The sequence below is a fragment of the Prionailurus bengalensis genome, chromosome B4 (genome assembly GCF_016509475.1).
Source record: "Prionailurus bengalensis isolate Pbe53 chromosome B4, Fcat_Pben_1.1_paternal_pri, whole genome shotgun sequence".
NCBI lineage: Eukaryota > Metazoa > Chordata > Mammalia > Carnivora > Felidae > Prionailurus > Prionailurus bengalensis.
Genome location: NC_057358.1, coordinates 72357371 through 72379754, shown reverse-complemented (window position 1 = coordinate 72379754; position 22384 = coordinate 72357371). Strand labels below are relative to the sequence as shown.

Below are 22384 nucleotides of genomic sequence, written 5' to 3'. Positions count from 1 at the left end.
AGGTGAAATGCCACGGAGTATACTTAGACTCACTTATCACTCTGGAAGGCCCTGGTTGTCTCCATGGATTTCTGGCTATTTGGGATGCATAAAAGTCTGTGGCTTCAGCACAATTCCAGAAACTTTTTTTTTTTTTTTAACTTATAAGCGTTTTGGCACACAAATGGAGTTTGAGTCCCATTCACTGATGTTATTTACCAGTTAGCCCAGATCTGACATTCTAGACATATCAGACATTCAAATGGTCCAATTTTTGGATATGTATATTTCATCTCTACATGCCTTGAACAAATTCAATAAAATAACACAAACAAATTTGACAAAATTCAAAGGAATGTTTCTCTGCAAGACTGAAATGCACATGAAGATACAGTCCTCTAAATCTACAAAAGTTGGGAACTAATTCATCAATAACAGCTCCATCCATGTTACACAGCTATTTGAAAAGATGCAGAATATACTGTATTCGTTGATATTAAATTGTACCTGGATAGGCTTTTGTCAAGCTGTGTCCTAAGCTGTAAGGAAATCGTGTCGAGGCAGAAACTTGTTTAACCTTTTAAAAGCACACTTGTGAGGATGACACAGCTATAGTGCTTCATGAAAGCAGGAAAATGAGTGAAGACGGGGTGAAGCATACAAACCCTGAAAGCAGACTGCCTGTGTTCAAATCCTGGTGCCATTACTTACCAGCTCCTTGACCCTTGGCAGGAAACCAACTCTCTGTGCCTCATTTTCCTCCTCTTTAGAATGGAGAAAAAACCTCACTCTTCCTTTTGAGGGTCTCATGAGGATTGTATGATTTAAACCACCCAAAACACATATACTAGAATTAACATTTCTAGTCATCACAGAAAGTTAATTGGACCAATGCTCCCACTGAAGACAACTGAAAAAGCTAGATTAAAAAAAAAAAATAGATATTTCTTAGGGGTGACTCAGCCGGTTAAGTGTCCAACTTCAGGTCATGATCTCATGGTTTGTGAGTTCGAGCCCCGTGTCAGGCTCTGTGCTGACAGCTCAGAGCCTAGAGCCTGCTTCCGATTCTGAGTCATCCTCTCTCTCTGCCTCTTCCCTGCTCATGCTGTCTCTCTCAGTCTCTCAATAATAAATAAACGTTAAGAAAAAAATTTTAAAAAGAGACATTTTTTTGATTTCAGCAGTTAACAAGATAGAGGAATTAGTGGATCATGGCCTTGGTAATCCAGCAGTCAGGCGACTTTGCCCAGGGAGCACTGTTCACAACTTGCCGATTGTGAAGGGGCAGAGCAGTGGCTGAGTTGCTGTGCTATCAAAGTGCCTAGAACATGGGAAGTGGCTAATAAATAGAAAAGAGAGGGTGCTGTATGACAAAGACCAAAGGTGAAAAAAATATACCTAGTATTTGGCTAAATTTGAGTCCAAGTGGAATCCTAACATATTTTGTGGAAGTATGGAAACAGAACATTGCTTTAATTTTTATTTATTTAATAAATGGTTATACAGTACTTACAACATGGCAGAGACTGGTCTAAGGGCTTTCCAAACGTAATACTTTTAATTGCTTATTACAATTTGAGCGTGCAATGGTCATTTAGAGAAAAACCAGCAAGTGCTACCAACCTCCCTAAATATGAACAAGCGACCTGACCTGCCATATCCCCAGCTTCAACTTGGGAAGCTCCTTCAGACTCATCCTGCTTCTACCTAAGCAGTATTTCTTCAGTCTAGATCCTAACCCACATTTTCATTCTGGCATGGTGGTCCAGTCCTTGTACCTGACTGCACCTTTCTTTACTATTGCTTAAAAGCATTCTTCGATCCTGTAAACAATGTTCAACATAGTGCTTGCCACAGAGTATTTGCTCCATACATGCTTGTTGAAAGAACATATTCAACAAATGCTTCTTAATTCATTCTACAAACACTCCTGAGAGGCATCCTGTAAAGTACGGAAAAGAAGAATCTAAAATAGTTTGCTATAGGGGGACTATAGAGAAACCAGCACCCAGTGACCTACGACCTTCCAATATGGAAGGGCTGAAACATTTCTTCATGTGTTTCATGATACAGTGATGGGCATTTGTTGTTCTTTATGGCCACCCAACATTTCAACTCTCCCCAGAGCCCATGTCCACTAGAGTAGATAAAAACTCAGACACTCTCCTTCCTGGTCTCCTGTGAAGTTCAGCTATTTGCATACGAGCTAGGCCTTGTCCATCAGACCAAGCACTCCAGACTCTCACTCTGAAGCTGGCAACACAAAGAAGCTGGGCCAAGCAGAACTCATCTTGCTGGGTATTGGGAGAGTGAATGCCGGTCCCAGAGAGAACAGAAGTAGAGGTTATGGCAGATTGTGGGCATCACTGCCAGTCAGTGCTGCTCCTGAATACCTGGTTTCCAGGCTTATTTGTCTAACCCTTCAGAAGAACCTGTGAGCTCCCTAACACTCTTCGGAAGAACTCATTGTCTGCTTAAGTTAGAGCTCATTTCTGTTACTTGCCAGCAGAATCCTGACTGATACAGTAACCATAACTGGGGAAAACTTGTTAGCCTAAAACCTAAATCACTGTACAGGGGAGGGGGTGGGTATTCTGAGTAGACCAGACACTCTGACTTCTTCTCCTTCAGGGAAGATGACTCATCCTGAAGCTGTACAAAGGGCAACCCAGACTGTCTCATTAACAGGATCCATGACTGTGTCTTCTGTATCCCTTAGAAGGCAGTCAGGAAAAATTTCAGTTAGAATGTGAAGGCTCAGGCCCAAAGATATTCACTCTTGTAGACAAATGTCTTTCTAGTTAGAAGAGCAGGAGAATCCGTCAAAAGAGGGACTTCTCTGGTGACTAAATGGCTATTTTAATAAGTGCTGGCATTACGAAATCACCTGTGTTAACTGGCGTTCTTACAAATTCAGTTACCACCACAGTTAGGTCCACTCCTTCCTGGCCCCCACTCATCCACCAGGGAGCTGTTCCAAACTTTCAAGGTAATCCTCACACTCCACACCTAACTCTAGACTTGCACACTCTGCAAGTGACCCTGCCTCCTTCTTTGCAGAGAAAATGGCAGCCACTCACGTGAACCCCTGCTAGTGTCTTCCCTTCTACCTATCAATAGCTAGCTGCCATTTCTCCTGCAGTAACAAGACTACATCCTTTTCCTATCTTCTTTTGAGCTTTCAGCAATATCTTCTCTCTTTCTGTTTATTCTTTCCTCTTCATTGCTCTTACTCCTCAGCCAACAAACACTTTAAGCGTTTCCCATCCTTAAGAATATTAAATCCTTCCATGGCCCTACCTACTCTTCGATTACCATCCCTGCCTCTAGAGATGTGTCTTTTAATCTTGAGATCCTCAGCACTTAGAACAGACCTATAAAAAACCTGCAATAAATGCTTGATGAATGAATAAATTGAGTGGATGGTGGATCGATGGCTGCCTATTATACAGGAATGGACTGAGTTGCTACTGACTGTAGCAACTGAGCTCCCCTTTCCTGAGCCCCCACAAAATGTTCCACAAACTTTTACTTACAATTATTATAGAGTATAACAAAGAAGAGATACAGTTTAATTCTGGAGTGTGCTAGCACAAGATAGCTCAGGGACATCCAGAGTATCAAGCGATTTCCAGATACCTTGGAGTCTGAATTATTAGATGACAAAGGGGGATGGTTTAGAGAACTGGAAATGAACCAACCTCACAGGAGGGCGGTTCTGTCATCCAACATACCAAACACAAACCACTCCTGTCTTGGTTGTATCAGCTGTATCACCATGACTGTGGTAGTAACATGCTGAACTGAAGACATGTCTCCTCCTCTATGGAATGCCTAAATTGACGCTACAACTCCTTAATGGCTTCATGGGACTCTCTCCTCTCAGATTTCACTCTACCAAATCGCCCCTTTAGCTCCTACCAATTTGGTTTTCCATTTGGAAAATAATGGCATGATGGTTAGATGCAGAGTCAAAATTCAAACCCAGATTCTGTGACATTGGACAAATAATCTAAATCATACCAGTATCAGTGGCTTCATTTCAAAAATTGGACAAGAAATAGCTTTATCCCAGGTTTTTTTAAGGATTGAATATGATCATGAGTAAACAGTCCTCAGCATCATGCTTGACCCATAATAAACCTTAGACATGTTAGCCATATCCTCTTTTTCTGCCTTTAAATTTGCTCAACTTCCCTTATTTCATTAAATAAATAAATAAATAAATAATAAAACCCTCTTTCCCCTGCAGGCTTTAGAGATCCATCTCTCTTTTTTAATGCCTAATATCTAAACAAAACTAGTTAACCTCAATTCACTTGGCTTCCACACTGTGTGCACCAGTGACCCCCTAATCCTCCAGTAGGTCGCCAATAACACTACTATACTGGAACTCCAAGAAATGGACCTTAATGCTGAATTACTCAGCCCTCTTCTTGACTCTCCTGTATTGCTTGGTCATCCCAGTCCTCAGACTACCTTTTCTGATATCTGATGAATGTGTATATGTGTGTAAGAGAATGTGTGTGTGTGTGTGTGTGTGTGTGTGTGTGTCCTCTTCACTCTCTGAAAGTTGTGAATACATCTTTACATTTCCTTGCTTTTCCCTCATTTCTGTGTATAATAAGGGAGGTCACTGATAAGAGTATACAGCACATGTGAATATTATAGATGCAGAAAACCTTAGAAATACTTTTCTTCAGTCTCATTTTAATGACTTGGTAATATTCTCTTGGAGAGATGTACTGTAATTTATTTAACAAATCTCAAATTGGTGGATATTTAGGTTGTTCCTAATTTTCACTATTATGAAAATCATTGTAGAACAGTCTTTGTGCATCCATTATTATTTCCTTGGGATAAAGTCCTAGAAGCAGAATTGTTAAATCAAAGAACGCATGCAATTTTAAGTTCTTTAATATGTATTGCCATACTGCCCTCCAGAAAGGTTGTACTAATTTATCCTATTTTAGTTTTTATCTAGTTCTTTACAAAGAACTCCTGAGATATTTACCTGATTTCTCTCAAGATAATTGGTAGACCTTGGAGTTGGTTTATAATGCCCTCTATTTTACCACTCACTATAAATACTTAAACAGCTGAATCAAGGATAGGACATTTTTATTTGCTTAAACATGTTAATCTATCACCTTGGAGTTACTTTAATAAGACAGTTCTTGTTATTTTCCTTTGGCAAGGCAATTCACAAAGAACTAGTGGAATATTTTAAAAATTGATCAAACCAGTTTTCTGGGTTTGTCAGGTAGCTAAAGTAAATTAGCATATGCACAGTATTTGTCAAACAGGCACATATCAGGAAAAGACTACTTAAGATTGCTTAAATCTGTTTAATATAAAATCATCATCTTTGCTTCTCCATAGAATTTACACTTAGATAAGCAACAGCATTCTTGACATTTAAAAAAAATTAAGGTAGCGCTGTCTTCCATGTTACAATGAAAGAAAGTTAATATTGCATACTGCCTGACATGGCCATTGTTCAATAAATACTTGTTGAAAAAGTGAAATATAAGGTCACACAATTTCTAACTAAAAGTGATCTATGTGCCTTGTTGGAAAGCCTTACATATGTGAACCTAAACTATGTGCCATGCTCTATAGTCTACGGTTTGTATTTAGCAGCACAAAATAACCAAACTAGACTCTTTTGGCTCTGAAAAATGCCCAGTCATACTTCAGACTGTGCTATAAATTCTTCTGTCTCTAGGGGAACAAATTCAGCGGCATTGTAACCTGGATTTTTTTTTTTTTAACCTACTTCTAGTAAAGCCAAAATGACTGTAATCATCGAGGATCTGTGTACATCATGAAAAAGATGGATGTGATTCTATTACTATTGGTGGAGAATGATGCTGGGGGTAAGAACCTCTATTCCACCCCAGAAACTGGAATTTTATTCGTATCTCTTTTGAGAGGTTAATACAGCTGTCAGAGAAATGAAGAATAAAAGCAATCAAAATCACAAAGGACAGACGGGCATAATTAAGGAAGCTTTCTGTCCCTAAGCACCTTAGATTACACATCTCATTTGGCTTAATAAAGTCATTGTGGGGAAGACTGGCTTGTGAATTACACAGCAATAATACTGATTGTAAACACCAATCTACTATTTTCTTTATGTCACCCAGCTTTTTCAGGATAAAAAAATAGGGGTTGTAATGCCTACAAAGTGAAATTACTGAACACACTGTAATGATAATAAAGCACAAATCAGTTGGGATTAATGAAACACATGCATAGATTAATTTCACATATTCTTACAGCTTTGTTAGGCAAAGTACTGATGATGCTGTCAGTGTATTTTTCAACTTGCCAATCTTGGTTAAGCCTACAAAGATGAATGAGGAATAAGTTAAAGGTACTTAATTTGTACAAAAAAAATTACCGTCTAATTACTCTAAATGCTATTTATTAGTTATATATCATGTGCTCAAGGTTTGGTAAGTGGAATAAATTATTTAATTGGGATTTAATTTAAGTTCACATGTTGGTGATAAAATATTTAATGTGAGTGGACTGATCTGATGAGGAATTTACTCAAGTAGGTAGTGTGTATTCTCTAGGGGACAGAAAAAAGATGAGCATTCTAAATAATAAGCATGGAATGGAAGCAAATATTTAGCTGAAATTCACTTCAAATTTTCTTTATAAATTAACATTTTAGGTGTAATTATAAAAGAAACAAATGCTCTTTGTGGGTAACTTAGAAAACAGAAATTTTCTGAGAAGGGGAAAACTATCATCTAATAACATCTCACTGCTGAGATAACTACTGTAAACATTTTAGTGCAAGGTTTTCCAAATGTACTTACTTATACAAACAACTTGGAGCACTGGCTTCAAATGCAGATTTTTGGGCTCTTCTCCTAGAGATTCTGACTCAGTAGGTACACAATGCTGTCTGAACAATCTACTTTCAAGGAGCAAAACAAGTGCCTCTTCTCAGACAAAATTAAGAAACACTGCTTTTAAAACACGCCTTCTCTATGTATATACAGCAGCTATTCTTTTGTGATGGTTTAGCCCTTTCAAGCCTAATCCTTATGAAAATTCAGCATAGTTCTTTCTCCCCATCTTATACCTTTTAAAAAGTGAGACACATGTGTATGTTTGGGACAGGGCAAATGACAGCTTCTTCCTTCAAACCTAAGGCCAGATCTCAGAAGGACCAGGCAGGGAAAGGAAAGGATTTTCTGTTCTCCACATCTTTGTGAGATGAAGTAGAAGAATCAGGTTTTACTTGTTAGGATTTCACGGTCCTTTTTGTTTGTCTGTTCTAAGGACAGTCTGGGCCCAAGGACACTTCCCATTTTGGGAATAAGAAGATTTGGGTTCATTGCTCTTACGCTGAGTACTCAAAAATAAAATCAAACATGCTTATACCAGGCGACACGTTTTGTAGCTGTGATGTGAAACTGCTGATTCTAGTTTACTTTATTCCTTTTAACCTACAATCCTAGTATAAGCAAGGAGGGTGTAAAGAAAGGAGATAAAAATATAAAGGGCTCCCTACCTTAGTCTAAAATGCTAACGAGTTGAAGCTAAACCTGATTTTGCTCCCTACAATAGAAGAGAGGACACTTACCAAAAGTTATCTGGGAAGGTAAAACCAGCCAACGATGGTTACCATTATTTCTTCTTAACCTATCCTAAGATGAGCCTCAGGTTTCCAATTCATGGACTATCTGTGGTGAACATGTCATTTCCAGGAATTATTTTATACTGTTCTGATTCTTCATAATCCCCTTCTGCCATCCCTTTGGTTCTTCAATTTGGAGAAGATGTTAAGTCTAGTCAATCATGGCTTCCCTTTTATGAGGCTCCATGGAATAAATTTCTTTCTGGGAGATTATCAAAACATTATGTTTCTTTTGGACAGTTTTATTTTTATTGTGTTAAGACATTAGACTGTATTATTAATAACATCTCCCATTTTCTTTGGCTACTAGGAAACTCAGAGGCAAATTTATAGCTCAACACTAACTTCTGAACAGGACCTATGGTTACTTAAAAAGTCACTTTATTACTGACACCTGGCTTCATTTTATTTTCTTGGACTTTACATTTGTCACTCTGTGTTTCTCATCTAATTACTTTTCATTCTTGATATTATTTCTGTAAGTGACCTCAAATACTTTATAACGAATTATAAATAAACTATGTTAATGTAGTATTAGCATAAGTAAGGAGCTAATGACTGGGAAAAATGTACATTGCGAGCTGAAGTCAATAATAAATGATTTTTGAGTTATCTATACTGTTATCATCTATTGGCCACAAATGACCATATATTTAATGCACATAAGACTTAAGGAGGAGTCAAGCCATGTGATCCCTCAATAGATACAAAAGAAAGCATTTGATAAAATTGAAAATCCAGTTATAAAACTCCTAGCAATCTAGGACTAGAAGGCGACTCCTTTAACTTTTTTGAAGGAAAACTGCCAAAATTTGATAGCAGTTGTGATATTTAATGGGGAAACTTTAGAAACATTCCCATTAAAATCAGGAACCCTGTAATAGTGACTACTATGTGTTCCTGGTTTTATTCAAGAGGTCTTAGCCATTGCACCTAGACAAGGAAAGGAAAGAAGTATAAAGATGGCAAAGGTAGAGCAAAACTCTCATCATTCATAGATAATGTGGTCTTTTTCTGAGAACACTTAAAAGATCCATTGCAAGTTGTTAGAACTAAAAAGAGTTTATCAAGGTTTCTTGGTAGAACTTATGAAAACCAATGGACTTTATACACAATAAATCACAAACCACAATTTAAAGTGCTTCTGACAATATCAACACAATTTTAAAATAAAAATAGTTAAGGAGTGCCTGGGTGGTTCAGTAGGTTAAGCGTCTGACTTCAGCACAGGTCATGATCTCATGGTTCGTGGGTTTGAGCCCCGCATCAGGCTTTGTGCTGACAGCTCAGAGCCTGGAGCCTGCTTCAGATTCTGGGTCTCCCTCTCTCTCTGCCCCTCTCCCACTCATCCTCTGTCTGCAAAAATAAACATTAAATTTTTTTTAAAAAAGAATAGTAAAAATGTACAAGATCAGGGAAAGATAAATACCATACGATTTCATTCATATGTGGAACTTAAAAAACAAAACAAATGATCATAGGGGCAAAAAGAGAGAGACAAACCAAGAAACAGACTCTTAACTACAGAGAACAAACTGATGGTTACCAGAGGGGAGGAGAGTGGGATGGGTTAAATAGGTGATGGGGATTAAGGATTATAATTATTGTGATGAGCACCAGGTGTGGTATCTAAGTCTTGAATCACTAAATTGTACACCTGAAATTAAAAAAAAAAATGGACAAGATCTTCATGGACACTGTTATAAAAGTTTACTAAAAAATATAAGACCTCAGGGGTGCCTGGGTGGCTCAGTCGGTTAAGCGTCCGACTTCAGCTCAGGTCATGATCTCACAGTTTGTGACTTTGAGCTCTGCGTCGGGCTCTGACAGCTCAGAGTCTGTGTCTCCCACTCTCTCTCTCTGCTCACTCTCTCTCCCCACTCTCTCTCTCCCACAGCTCAGAGCCTGCTTCAGATTCTGTGTCTCCCACTCTCTCTCTCTGCTCCTCTCCAGCTAATGTTCTGTCTCTCTCTCTCAAAAATAAATAAACATTAAAAAAAAAACTTAAAAAAATGTATAAAACCTCAGTAAATGGAGAGATATAATGTGTTCACTGTAGTAGAACTTTTTGATGAACTTTGAAACATGTCCAAAGAGATCTCTTCCGGCTTCTAGGCAAACATTTCCAGCCTCATGATAACTCATCTAAAACAATGGATAACAGTTTTAAAAAGCTCACAGGATCTGGAACCAATTAGTTAGCTGTCTCACATTATTTGAAAGTTTGGATACAATTTAGTTCGATTGCTCATTTCTCAAAAACCTCACATTCTATGGTGTCCACCAGCCAGATTCTTCTGCTGCATACTAAAGAATTCTTAAAGTCAGATATGAAATACAAATTTACATTTCCATACAAAAATTCTCATCTAACTTCAAGGAAATGAATTTTCTGTTAACTTTTAGGAATGGCTTGTGCAGATAAAAAATTAAATGAATAAAACACTTAGTCAGGATTGCTTATATGGTCTTTATGCTACCTAGACCCCTCCACCCTCTTTACCATCCCCCGAATTCTACCTTTACTTGGTCATAAACTTGTATGTTAGAAGGGAGGTCAAGGGTCATATGAAACACAATTCAAAATAGATCGATTCTGCCACTTGTTCGCAGTTCTAGCAAAAGGAAGTGGAAGAAGCATTGCTAACAAAACTAAGCAGAAGGGGTTGGAGAGAAATACAGAAACTTGTTTTATTTAGGACATCTCTGCTCTTCATAATGTACATGGAACATATTTAGATATCACTAATCATGTACTATGCCACACACTGCTGGCTACCTACTGAACAGTCAGTCACTTCCCCCTTCTTCACTGCTAAGAAAAGCCTGATGGTTTTCCAGGTATTGGGTGATCGGGCAATTCAAAAGATGAAAGGCTAATCTTCATGTGTCTGTGGTAATGATGGGAAGTAGTAATTCCATTGTCTTGCCAACAAGAAGTTTTGGGACAGACTGTGACAGACCATGAACTGTGAAGGCAAGTCTGCTTAGGGCCCTTCTAGGGGAGCTTTCTTCCCCCTTAAAAAAGGGCATTCCCTCTTCTCACCTCCAGATGCCTTGAGTACAAGAGCCATCTTGTAACCAAGTGAAGTCAGTTTAAGAACAGAAACATAATGAGGCTGGCAGGGCAAAGGATGTTATGAGTTCAATTCCTGACGACCTCTTTAAGCCAATAAATTATCCAACCCAGAAATGGTTTTACCTCTAGGCTACATTTTTTTTTTTTTTTTAAGAGAGAGAACACACATGCACATGGGGAATGGGCAGAAGGAGAGGGAGAGAGAGAATCCTAAGTGGGCTCCATGCTCTGTCTTAAGGCCCGACTTGGGCCTTGATTTCACGACAGTGAGATCATGACCTGAGCTGAAACCAAGATTCAGATGCTTAACTGACTGAGCTGCCCAGGTGCCCAGATGCTTTAATGGAGGGCTATTTCTTAAGTGAGAAAATTATTTCCTTTAGCATTTAAGACATTTTGAGTTCTTGCAGAAAAACAAAAAACAAAAAACAAAAACCATTCAAACTCAGTGCCCAGGATAGTGTAGGCTAAATGGGCATGCATTATTGAAACAACTTATTATCATTCCCCATGCCTAAATGATTAACACTTTTTATCTTATTTAAAAATATTTTTAATGTTTATTTATTTTTGAGAGAGAGACAGAGACAGAGTGCAAGCAGGAAAGAGATGGTAGAAAGAGAGACACAGAATCTGAAGCAGGATCCAGGCTCTGAGCTGTCAGAGCAGAGCCCTACATGGGGCTCGAACTCACAAACCATGAGATCATGACCTGAGCCAAAGTCAGGCGCTTAACCCACTGAGCCACCCAAGGTGCCCTGATTTGTACTTTTTAAAGGAAGGTGTGAAGTTCCTGAGGTGTTTTCACTAATATAAAGGGACAAAGTGACATGCTATTTGGAGATTTAGCTAGAAAAAATATTTTCTCTTCTGCTCATGGGAAGATGTAGCCTTTTACTCCTCTATGTTTTGTGGCCCTATTACTTCTTTCTCCATTTCTAGAAAAGTATTTAACAATACTCTTTAGATTAGCCACTGACAAAGTCAACCTTGGTGTTGCTTTAGGAAATCAGTACGATTTACACATATTTTTTTTTTTCTCTCAAAGAAAACAGGATTTTGGAATTGCCTTTCCTTGGTGGAGTCCTAAATCCTGAATAAGGCCTGACAGAGGGTATGATGGAACTCACAAATGTGTTTCTGATTAATAAAAATGTGATTCCAAAGCTGAGCTTTAAATTCTGGTGGAGTCTAAGGAATATGTACAAACACGGTCTCAAAGCACTTCAAAGCACGGGTTAGAAAAACCAACATCATGGTACATCTATCCATGAGTTCAGAGACTGCCAAATTAATGACTTTTTTTCTCCTGATTTATGAGAGTTACCCTGGGACCTGTTTCTGGGTAAAGCAAATGCAGCACTTATTAATAATGTAAGCAGCTCTAGGGCCCCTTCACCATGGCAGTGAAGCTCTTGTCTAAAACCAGAACTGTTTCCTTTACACTTTAATGGATTAGATTTGTTTAACTTACTTTACATAGTGCTTAGTGCAGTTCCACTGGCATAGGGGTGCTTAATGAATATTTGATGACGGTGACTATGACTGCACAGAATATATCTTAGTGTCCACAGGAAAATGATAAAACACTCTAAGCTACATTCCTCTAGTGATGAAATCATATAATAACAAAAGAGGAGTCATGCATTTCATGCTAGCACACTGTTTTAAGAAAGCCACAAATAAGAGTAAGGGCATAGGAATTACTATTACCTAATATGATTTAATATGTGCTAAAAATTTACATCACATTTCTACATAATATTTTACTTAATCCTTACCATAAGCCTATGGACTAGGTATTGGAATTCCCATTCCCTGACTCTAAGATGCCATTAGTGTGTGATGAACCAATATTTTACATATCCATAAGAAAAATTCAGCCAACGAAATTATGATATGCCATTTGTAAGACATACCCTGATTTTAAAGATGTCAAAATGTAAAAATAATATGCATCTCAAAAATGATAATGAAATATGATACTGACCAGAAAATTCATTCAAGTCATATAGCCAGTTAATAGGTATGGCCAAGACTAGCCTGCTGTCCACCAAAGATTCATGTTCCACTTCTACAATGTGGCGTTCCTACAGAGAAATGGCTGTCCAGCCAGAAAATACATTTTCCATTTTCCAGAGTTCGGACCAATAGAATGTAGCAAAACTGACGTCATTTCCAGGCCAAAGTGGTAACGAAGCACATCCTCTCCATCCTCTCTCTTAAATTATTATTTATGTTGATTCCTAGGATGATTTTAGAAACTACCTGTTGAATATGGCAAAGCTTCTGTGTCAGCCTGGGTCCCTGAATGACTGCAAGGAACCAAGCCTTACCCGTACCCCTAAACCCATATTGCCAAACAGGGATGCTACCTCTGATTTGACATGAGAAATAAGTAAACGTCTATTATGTTAAGACATTGTAATTCAGAACTAGTTTATCATATCAGCTAGAATTACTCCAAATAACTGGAGTGGCAGAATTAGAATGTGAATGTTAAGTTCCAGTGCCTGCGTTTACTCTGTGATACCATGTGAATGCAAAACACGAAACTTACCCCTTCCAAAATAAACACACGAAACAGGCATGATTGCTTCATTTTAAGCAGGTTTCATCAGCTGGTTTGAAATAATGAGCAGAAATCAATAGATTTAAGAATGATGTATTTCAGAGAGAAAGTCCAGAGAGAATAATTTAAGCTGTGTATATGAATAGCATAGATGTGAGAAAAACAAACAAAGAATGAGAGAGTTGTTTTCAAAGTGGGGGAAAAGTGACCTATGCATGCTCTCTTCTTTTTGTCCTGTTTCAGCTTAATACAGTTTGGGTTCAGGTAAAGGAGATCCAGGTATGTTATAACCCTAGGCTACTAAATGGTTTAATATCTCAAGATAAAAATAGTCTTGTTACTTAAGAAAACTTGAAGAAGAGGAAAGGGAAGGAGGAGCAGCTTGAATGGCAACGGATGAAAAGGAAGTGATAGAAAATGGAAGAGGTGACTAGCACAGGTTCTAAAGTCAAGACAAGAATTTGAACCATGGCTCCACTATTTGTTGGCGACCTTGGGCAATCATTGTAACCTAAGGATCAACTCGGTCATCTACAATGGTATGATAACAGAAGGCACCTAGTAGGTTATGTAAAAATTAAGCGAGACAATGCATACAAAAGGCACCCAGCATCCATGAGTGAGAGCACACTGAAGGCTAGTGGTTACTACACTGGCTGTCATCACTAATCATCAGTGTCCCTTCCCAACCTAGTTGCAAATAGCCAAGTATGATTTTAATGTAAATCTCTTCTACAGATAGAAAATGCAATTCCTTGGAATAAAGTCTGCCTTTGGCTGTGAAACCAACTGAGGTTAAGAGCCTGAGGAAGTTTCTGCTTCAAATTAAAAAATATATATATCTGTTAACATGCCTTGAGGGAATGATGAGCAGAGAAAATATGAAAGTATGTTTGGTATATCATATTTCAAATACCAGTTTCACTTTATTGCTTACATAAAAATAGCACTTTTTTTTTCATTTCACGATATTATAAGAAATAAAACGGAAAATAGCACACACAAAAAACTTACCCTTTGTTTTTCATTTGAACCCTTTTTATTGGTTTCTTTTCTACTTTCATCTTCATACACTAGAACAAAGTCGATTCTTCGCTGACCGTCATTAAAAAAGAGGGAGTCAGGTTTTCCATTAAATTCTTCCTGTGTGGGAAAACAAATTTTAATATAATTTTTTCAAAGTGTCAATTATAAGTGTTTATTTTCTAGCTTTAATAGATACATCAGCGTGTTTACTGAGAAAAAGAAATCCACTGCTAGTTACTTAACTAAGAGGTCGCGGTCACCATGATCTTTGCGAGCACAGTTTGTTCTGGGTGAAAGAAGTCCTTGAATTAAGCAGTTTATGATTATTCTACAAACACATGGGAAACTATCAGTATTATGTATGTAAACACAATCATCTCAGAATTATTCCCTCCTCGAACAGCAAAGGAGAATAATGTTTGCAAATAAACACAATAACCAGAGGTGCCTATCTGAAGTACGGAGGTTCATTTAGCAAGAAGAAAAATCTAAGACAAAGCACTATTTATGAAAATCCCATCCTTCCTAAGCCATATTTTCATGGCTTCTCTCTGGACCTCACCACTTTAAGAAGGTACCACTTTATAACCCTAAACATATGCCAGATGATGCATAAACACATTTTGTGTTTTGATAAACACAAAAGCTACAATGGTTGTTGGTATATGTTCCTGAATCCACAGAAGATACCCCTTCACTCCTAGCAAACAAAACAAATAAACAAATGACCCTGGCAGCATCAATAAATAAATAAGACTTTAGTTCAGAGCATAAAAGCTTTATGGCTTAAAAACAAAGAAATAATGGCAGAACTCGGACCTACTAGAGTCAAACAACTTTTGTTACCATGTGGATTTGGATAGAATTATTTTAATTTGCTCTAAGCAAAAACTTGGGTTTGTGTTTCTCACACAGCTTGTCAGGATGCTCATGAGAATTTTGTTGCTGTTGTTTAAGAATCAGACTATTTTTTAACTGATAGGTAATATTTAAAAATTTTTAACTTCTTTCTCCATTAAAAACTCATGGGGAGATTGCATTTTGCAGTCCTTTGGTGGAAACACTTAGTCATTAAATGCGATTAATTCTTCTCTGCATTTACCATCAATTAATAAAAAAACTCACCTAATTTTACCAGCACTCCTTCCTCCTTTACTTCACACTTTTGAAAAGACAGATCTTTTGCTGAGGGTATACAGCCTGATACTTGTCATTCCTGTCTTTTCCACCACGGAGTGGGGGCAGGTTTCTTGCTAGTATTCAAAACATATCCCATTTAGTAGGTTCCTTCACGTGTGGAGTGCATGCTGCTGGCCTAACTCAGAACACCCCCCATCACAGTGCCGTTTAACCAAGGATTCCAATCACAAACAGTGTGACTTTGCCTTGAGACACCAGCTGGGAGCAGGGAGGGGCCAGGACAAAAGAGACAACAGTATGTTAGGCTGGGGCCACTCCCCAACTCTTTTAATTTACAATTGCAGCTATTTAACACCCATAAACTTGAAGAGTATTTAAAGCTATACAAAAATGCTAAGCCCTATCTTTTTCAATTCAGCCACAAAGTCCTTCAGGCTCCTTCCATTTCTCTTCTTTTTTTTTTTTTTTTTTAATTTTTTAAATGTTTATTCTTGAGGGAGAGAGACAGAGTATGAGTGTGGAAGGGGCAGAGAGAGAAGGAAACACAGACTCCGTAGCAGGCTCCAGGCTCTGAGCTGTCAGGCTCAAACCCCACAAGCCGTGAGATCATGACCCGAGCTGAAGTCGGACACTTAATGACAGAGCCACCCAGGTGCCCCGATTTCTCTTCCTTTCAATGAGGATGTTACTATTGGTGACAATCAGGGCAGTTGCTAGAGGAAACTTTTACACAGAAGGGGGAAAAAATGAAAAATTTCCTTGCAGTGACAAAGGGGGAGGTGAACTGGGGTGGAATTTAGTCATGAAAACCTGGTCATCATTACAGATGTCTGAAAAGTATACAAAAGCCACTTGTTCTCTGTAGCCCACATTCTGTTGCCTTTGGTGGCATCCAGCAGGACTCATCGAAGGTCTGAAGGAGGAGATCTGGAATAAGATCCACATCTGCACGCGGCTCCAGGCACTCTCCCTTGCATGGCCCTTGCTCAGCCACACAGGCTGGCTGGCAGCTCCAGGACAGTCTGGTCTGCGTGCACGTCTTTCCTGTGTGACAGAAGACCATGGTCCTTTATTTGGAGGAAAGCCTCAATGACCTGGCAACAGCTGTCTGTGTGAAATAACTAGGTCAAACTCTGATATGGTTTTACTGGAATGCAATGCTAGGGAAAAGGGCACCAGGTTTGTGCTGCTGTGAAATCCAGGTTTCCCATCGCTTGGCAGAAGGCCCTGCTAGGCAACTGGGAGAAAGGGAGAAACTCAGTGTAGGGTTGGAAAGAATACATAACAAAAAAGAAATCTGGCCTGGTCTGAATTTTAAAAGACTGACTTATAAACAAAACTTTTTTTTTTTTTTTTTTTTTTTTTTAGGGATGGATTTTTCAGTAGTAATTCTACTCCAGGCCTAACTCACCCATCAGGACACTGAAATAATAGAGAACTAAAAAGTAATTCCTTTCCTACAGTTTTGCTTTATATGAAGTAAAATTTTAATAGTCTCTCATGATAAATACTGATACACTTCTTTAAAGGACTGATTATTCAGTGATGAATTATTCAAGTCCTGACCTCTATGCCTTTCTTGGTACCTACTCAAAACCTTATCTTTACTCTTTTCTACCAAGTCAAATGGCATCAAGATGAAATACAAAAACTCTGAAACCAGACGTTTTTCCAAAGAAGACATACAGATGGCTAACAGACACACGAAAAGATGTTCAACATGACTTATCATCAGGGAAATACAAATCAAAACTATAACGACATACCACTTCACGCCTATCAGAATGGCTAAAACTAACAACACATGAAACAACAAGTGCTGGTGAGGCTGCAGAAAAAGGGGAACCCTCTTTCAGTGTTGTTGGGAATGCAAACTGATGCAGTCACTCTGGAAAACAGTATAGAGGTTCCTCAAACTGTTAAAAATAGAACTACCCTAGGATCCAGCAATTGTACTACTAGGGAGGTATTAACCCAAAGGATACAAAAATACTGATTCGAAGGGATACATGCACCCCGATGTTTATAGCAGCATTATCAACAATAGCCAAATTATGCAAAGAGTCCAAATGTCCATCAAATGATGAATGGATAAAGAAGATGTGGTATACACACACACACACACACACACACACACACACACACACAGAGTGGAATATTACTCGGCCATCAAAAAGAATGAAATCTTGTCATTTGCAATGACGTGGATGGAGCTAGAGAGTACTATACTAAGTGAAATAAGTCAGAGAAATACCGTATGATTTCACTCATACATGGAATTTAAACAAAACAGATGAACATAGGGGAAAACAAAAAGAGAGAGGAAGGCCAGAAAACAGACTCTTAACTAAAGAGAACAAACTGAGGGTTACTGGAGGGGATGTGGGGGGGGGGATGGTAATAAGGAGGGCGCTTGTTGTGATGAGCACCACACATTGTAAGTAAGTGATGAATCACTAAATTCTACACGTGGAACTAATATTACACTGTGTTAACTAACTGGAATTTAAATAAAAACTTGGAAAAACAAAACCAAAAATACCCTGAAAGCCAATCTTTCCTGTTCGGCAACTTAAGTTTAAAAACACTTGCAGAGAGGTTGAAAATTTATCAGGTAAAATTATTTTAGAGATCATGGCTTCTGTATGGTTACTGACTTCCCCACTAGGACGACCCCACTAGGGTGTTAGGCAAATGTCTCAAATGTCGAGGAAGTAAACAGTCTCTAGCTATTAATACTCACGTCTTTCTGGAAAAATATCAAGTAAGTATCCAATTACAGTTTGGAGTCTATACTATATTCTACCTGTTCATACCCAATGCCCTCTCTGGTTCCGAAGATGCTAGATCTCACCCACCTAGCATTCAGTTACTCCTGGGTAGCCACTTGACCTAACGCTGTACTGAAAGTTAAAGGCTACAGAGGTTAAAAAAAACCCCACCCACGTTCATTGTCCGTACACCAGAACTGGTGGCAACCACTGTGAAATAGTGACCTGACTACCTCTGCCTTTGGCTGCTGCCTTTGACATTTCATACTTGGGATGCAGAGGAGACATACAGGTCTGAGCAGTAACAGCTTGGCTGAGGAGAGCAGGAGAGGGAATAAGTAGGGAGGTCAGGTGTGATTCATACAAGCGATGTTTTCCAGGCCTCCCTCCTCTCCGCTGGCTTCTTTCCTCCTTTTATTTATGGGGCGGCTCCTTCAACAAAAGAGCCCCACAGGGCAGGATCCTCCTTAACCAAATCAGGATAAAAAATGCAAGCAACAAAATACTGTGCCCAGTGCTTTCAAGCTACAGTCGTGAATTTAAGAACATGAAAATTTTTTGCTCTTGGCTAAGAAGTACGAGTGGGTGCTGGTCCTGTACCTGGAGCCCGGTTCAGACCTCCATAGTATAGAACAAGCGATTGAGAAAGAATGTCCTAGTGGACACAAAGACAGATCCAAAGATGGTAATTACTTAGTAGGAAAATTTCTCATAAGTAATCTCTGAATGAAATGAGGCATTAGACCTCTCCTTGAATAGATGCTTCAGGCAAATGAAGGGTGACATGATGAGGTCTCTCTTCTAGGTGGGGAAAGAAGGACCAGGGTAAGAGAGGACCTAGGAAACAGGCGTCACTGTTTCCTGAGTGTCACTGCTCTGTGGCATTTAGGTTAGTTCTAGGTGAGCAGCCTGTCTCACTAAGCACCCTCCTGGAATCCCTGATATCAGCACTTGGTAAATCCACAACATAACTTGCTGCTTAACATTTGTTCAATCTCATATTTCTCAAGTGTCCACAAAATCAGGTCCCCAAATAACCCCGCAAAACACAAGACTGGAAGTTCCCTTTCACAATAGAGGCATCTAATTTCGAGAGCTTAAAATGCTGAACTTAAGTTATTTGTCCAAGATCTGCATAAAAAGCAGTGTAATTGGTATTTTTGCTCAAACTCTTATTTATGTGTGAGGGTGTTTGAAACTTGCCTTGGACAGCAAGTGATATTCTATCTCCAGAATTTTCAAATAGTCTACTCCTGATCTGATATGGTTGTCATTTACTAGGATACTGGAGAGTAGTCCAAGCTCATTTGGGCAATGGTGTCGACCTTTATACAAAGCAGGATACAAAAAAGGCTTAAGATCTAACGATAATAGTTGAGGAATTACATGACGAAAAATAAACAATATCAAAACACTCACACAATTAAAGAGCAACTGATATGTAAATGTGGAAAAAACACGTGGCTCTCTGTAGTCTTTAACACCTCCTTAAGTAAAACAAAACTAATTAAATCCAAGAAGGACACAACAGGAAAAAATGCAAACTTTAATCATGGCAGAGAACTAAAGTGAAAATATTGGATCTTTGATTTTTCAGTAAACCCTGAATCCATGCATGTAGCAAGTTCTAGGGAAACCAAACTTTTGAAGCAAAAGCCTTTGTGTAAATATTTAGATCTCACAAAACACAGAGCACAATGAAACTTTATTTGCAGGCCATACAGTTATAAATGAGATATACTCTGTTTTCCCTAACTGTGGGAGAGTGCAGGCAGATTCAAAGCATAAGTAATCGTGGGACATTTTTACTTTATACAATTGTGCACAAAGCGAAGAGACCAGGACCAATTTGTTCCTTTGAGGAGAGCTCCTCCTCAGCCCGTAAGAACATGTAATAGTGAGAAAATGCAAAGTTGAAAGAAAAATGACAAGCACTGTCCATATGGAAGGATTGATGCTGAAGGTGGAAAGACTAGTATTGTGGGAAGCAGGGTTGAAGAAGAGGAAATAACCTGTTAACAGGGATAAAGAGACATATGTGGACACACATGGGAGCCAAGGAGGAAACCAGCTCAAGTAACTGGGGATGAATAAGTGTGTTTTTTGACTGGACTCAGGCGTCCAGGAATGTTGATGGGAGGGAAGTGCAGTGGACAGAGGGCCCATTCAAGGAGGAGGGGGTATCCAGAAGCGAGGACTCTAGGTTGGTTTTAGAGTCAAGCATGTCAGGATGTTCCATGAACATCCTTTGATGGTGACTCTGTAATGATCAAGGTGTACTCAAGAGTGACCCAGAATATTTGTACAAATCACAGTCTCTTTCCCCACTCTGTTATCCACACTACTAGCTTCTGAAGACTAGTGGCCGGGTCTTGTTCCAACCCTGAGTTCTCTGCTGAGCATTGCAGGTAGCAGGAGCTCAGTTTACTTTTTTCTTAGAATAAAAATAACCTCTTTTTTCCCCCGATAATAAAAGTAATATATACTAACTGCTAAAAAATTCTGAAGATGCAGCAAAGTAAGAAAGGAAAAAAACAGAAGTCATACATAATCCAACCTCGTAGAGCTGAGCTTAATATTTTGCATCCTTTCAGGTTTTCCCTCTCTCTCACATACACACTCCCCAAAATGGTACCATACCCTACATACTGTTTTATAAACATCTATCACATTTTTCTAGCTTCATATTAAAGCTCTGAGTCATGCTTAATCACTACAATATAAACATTTCTTCCACTGATGAACACATAAATTGTTTCCAATTTGCTGCTTTTATAAACACCGCTGCAATGAGCATCTTTGTACATATGTATCTGTGCACATGTTCAATTACTATTTCCTTAGGCTAAGTTCTAGAAGCAGATTTTAAGTGGCATGGCTTTTTCGAGAGCTTTTGATGTATACATTGCCAAATTTTCATCCGTGATATTTATAATAAATGAACACTTCCACCAGCAGAGCACATGAAAGTCTCCTTTCCCACCCTTACCAGATTTCTGTTAGTTTCACTGTCTCCTTGAGAGTCAAAATATTTTTTTTTCATTTGTACTTTTTAATTAGGGAGCACCAACATTTTTATGGGTACTGCCCAAATGAATTACTGCTTTTGTGAAATGCCAATTACCATTCTTGACCTAAATGAACTATCTCATTATTTAATCTCTATTCAGTAGATTCTCTTGGGTTTTACTGATGAGATCCTAAAAACCATGCAGGCAAATGGGGCGAGTTGATGAATGGCGATATAAAAGGGGTCCATAAAATTACCAACTAAATCCCAAAAAGGAAAAGGGACAAATATTTTAGGGTACTGTCAATCAGTCCTGGGTTCAACAACGTAGACATGTCTGAAATTCAGACATGGAATTGGAATGTGCTGATACAAATTTTAGAGATCACTGCCCCAGATTGACATACTTTCCCTTACAGCTTCCATGCCACCTTTGTAACTACCACATATCAGTTATATATCTTTCCTCAAAACTTTTTTAGAACTTAATACTTATTTACCTTATAAGTGATTTTTGTTGAAAGTCAAAAATTGATGCACAAATTCCTAAAAAACAGTCTTGCATGGCTATAACTAGTTCCCAAATAGCTGAGCTTACTAGTTTCCATAATTTGTCCACAGGGATATGGTTCACTTATAAATATCATTAGATTGTGCCTAAAGATGCTGCTGCTTCTTTTTATTTTATTTTATTTTTTTTGGTTATACACACAAGGGAATGTTCACATGCCGGCAGCCTCTTCATTTGGTACATGCATTTTGTTTTGTTTCCTTTTGCTTGTGTTAAACTCTGGAGTTCTATTATTAGAACATCACATTTAAGTTGCTGGGTGAGTATAAAGGCCATAATACCTTAAGCATAATTATTGTTAAATATTTCCCTGCAGGCCATGCCATGGAAACAGTAGTTTGATGAAATAGAGTTCTCATATGGCTTTAAATATTCTTCAAATTTCTGAAGCAAGTTTGACGAAATACGAAAATAGGACTTTTAATGACCTTTAAAATAAGACTTCCTTAAAAGGAGTTAAGTAACTAGGGTTTCAGGAAGATTGCAGGAAGATGCTCAGTTAGCAGGGTCCTCCTAGGGGAGGGACTCTGCCTGAACCTTTTCTTCAACCCCGCAGTCAAATGTGAGACAGGGGAT

At 38.5% G+C, this 22384-nt stretch overlaps 1 protein-coding gene across 2 annotated transcripts in view; it reads right to left on the bottom strand.

Moving 5' to 3' along the window:
- The window catches only part of ANO6 (anoctamin 6), a 199484-nt gene that overhangs the window by 71038 nt on the left and 106062 nt on the right, over positions 1-22384 (bottom strand). For both annotated transcript variants that reach the window (XM_043563491.1, XM_043563490.1), the window contains one exon: positions 14305-14433. In XM_043563491.1, coding sequence (XP_043419426.1) covers positions 14305-14433 — 129 coding nt within the window. The remainder of the gene's footprint in view (positions 1-14304; positions 14434-22384) is intronic.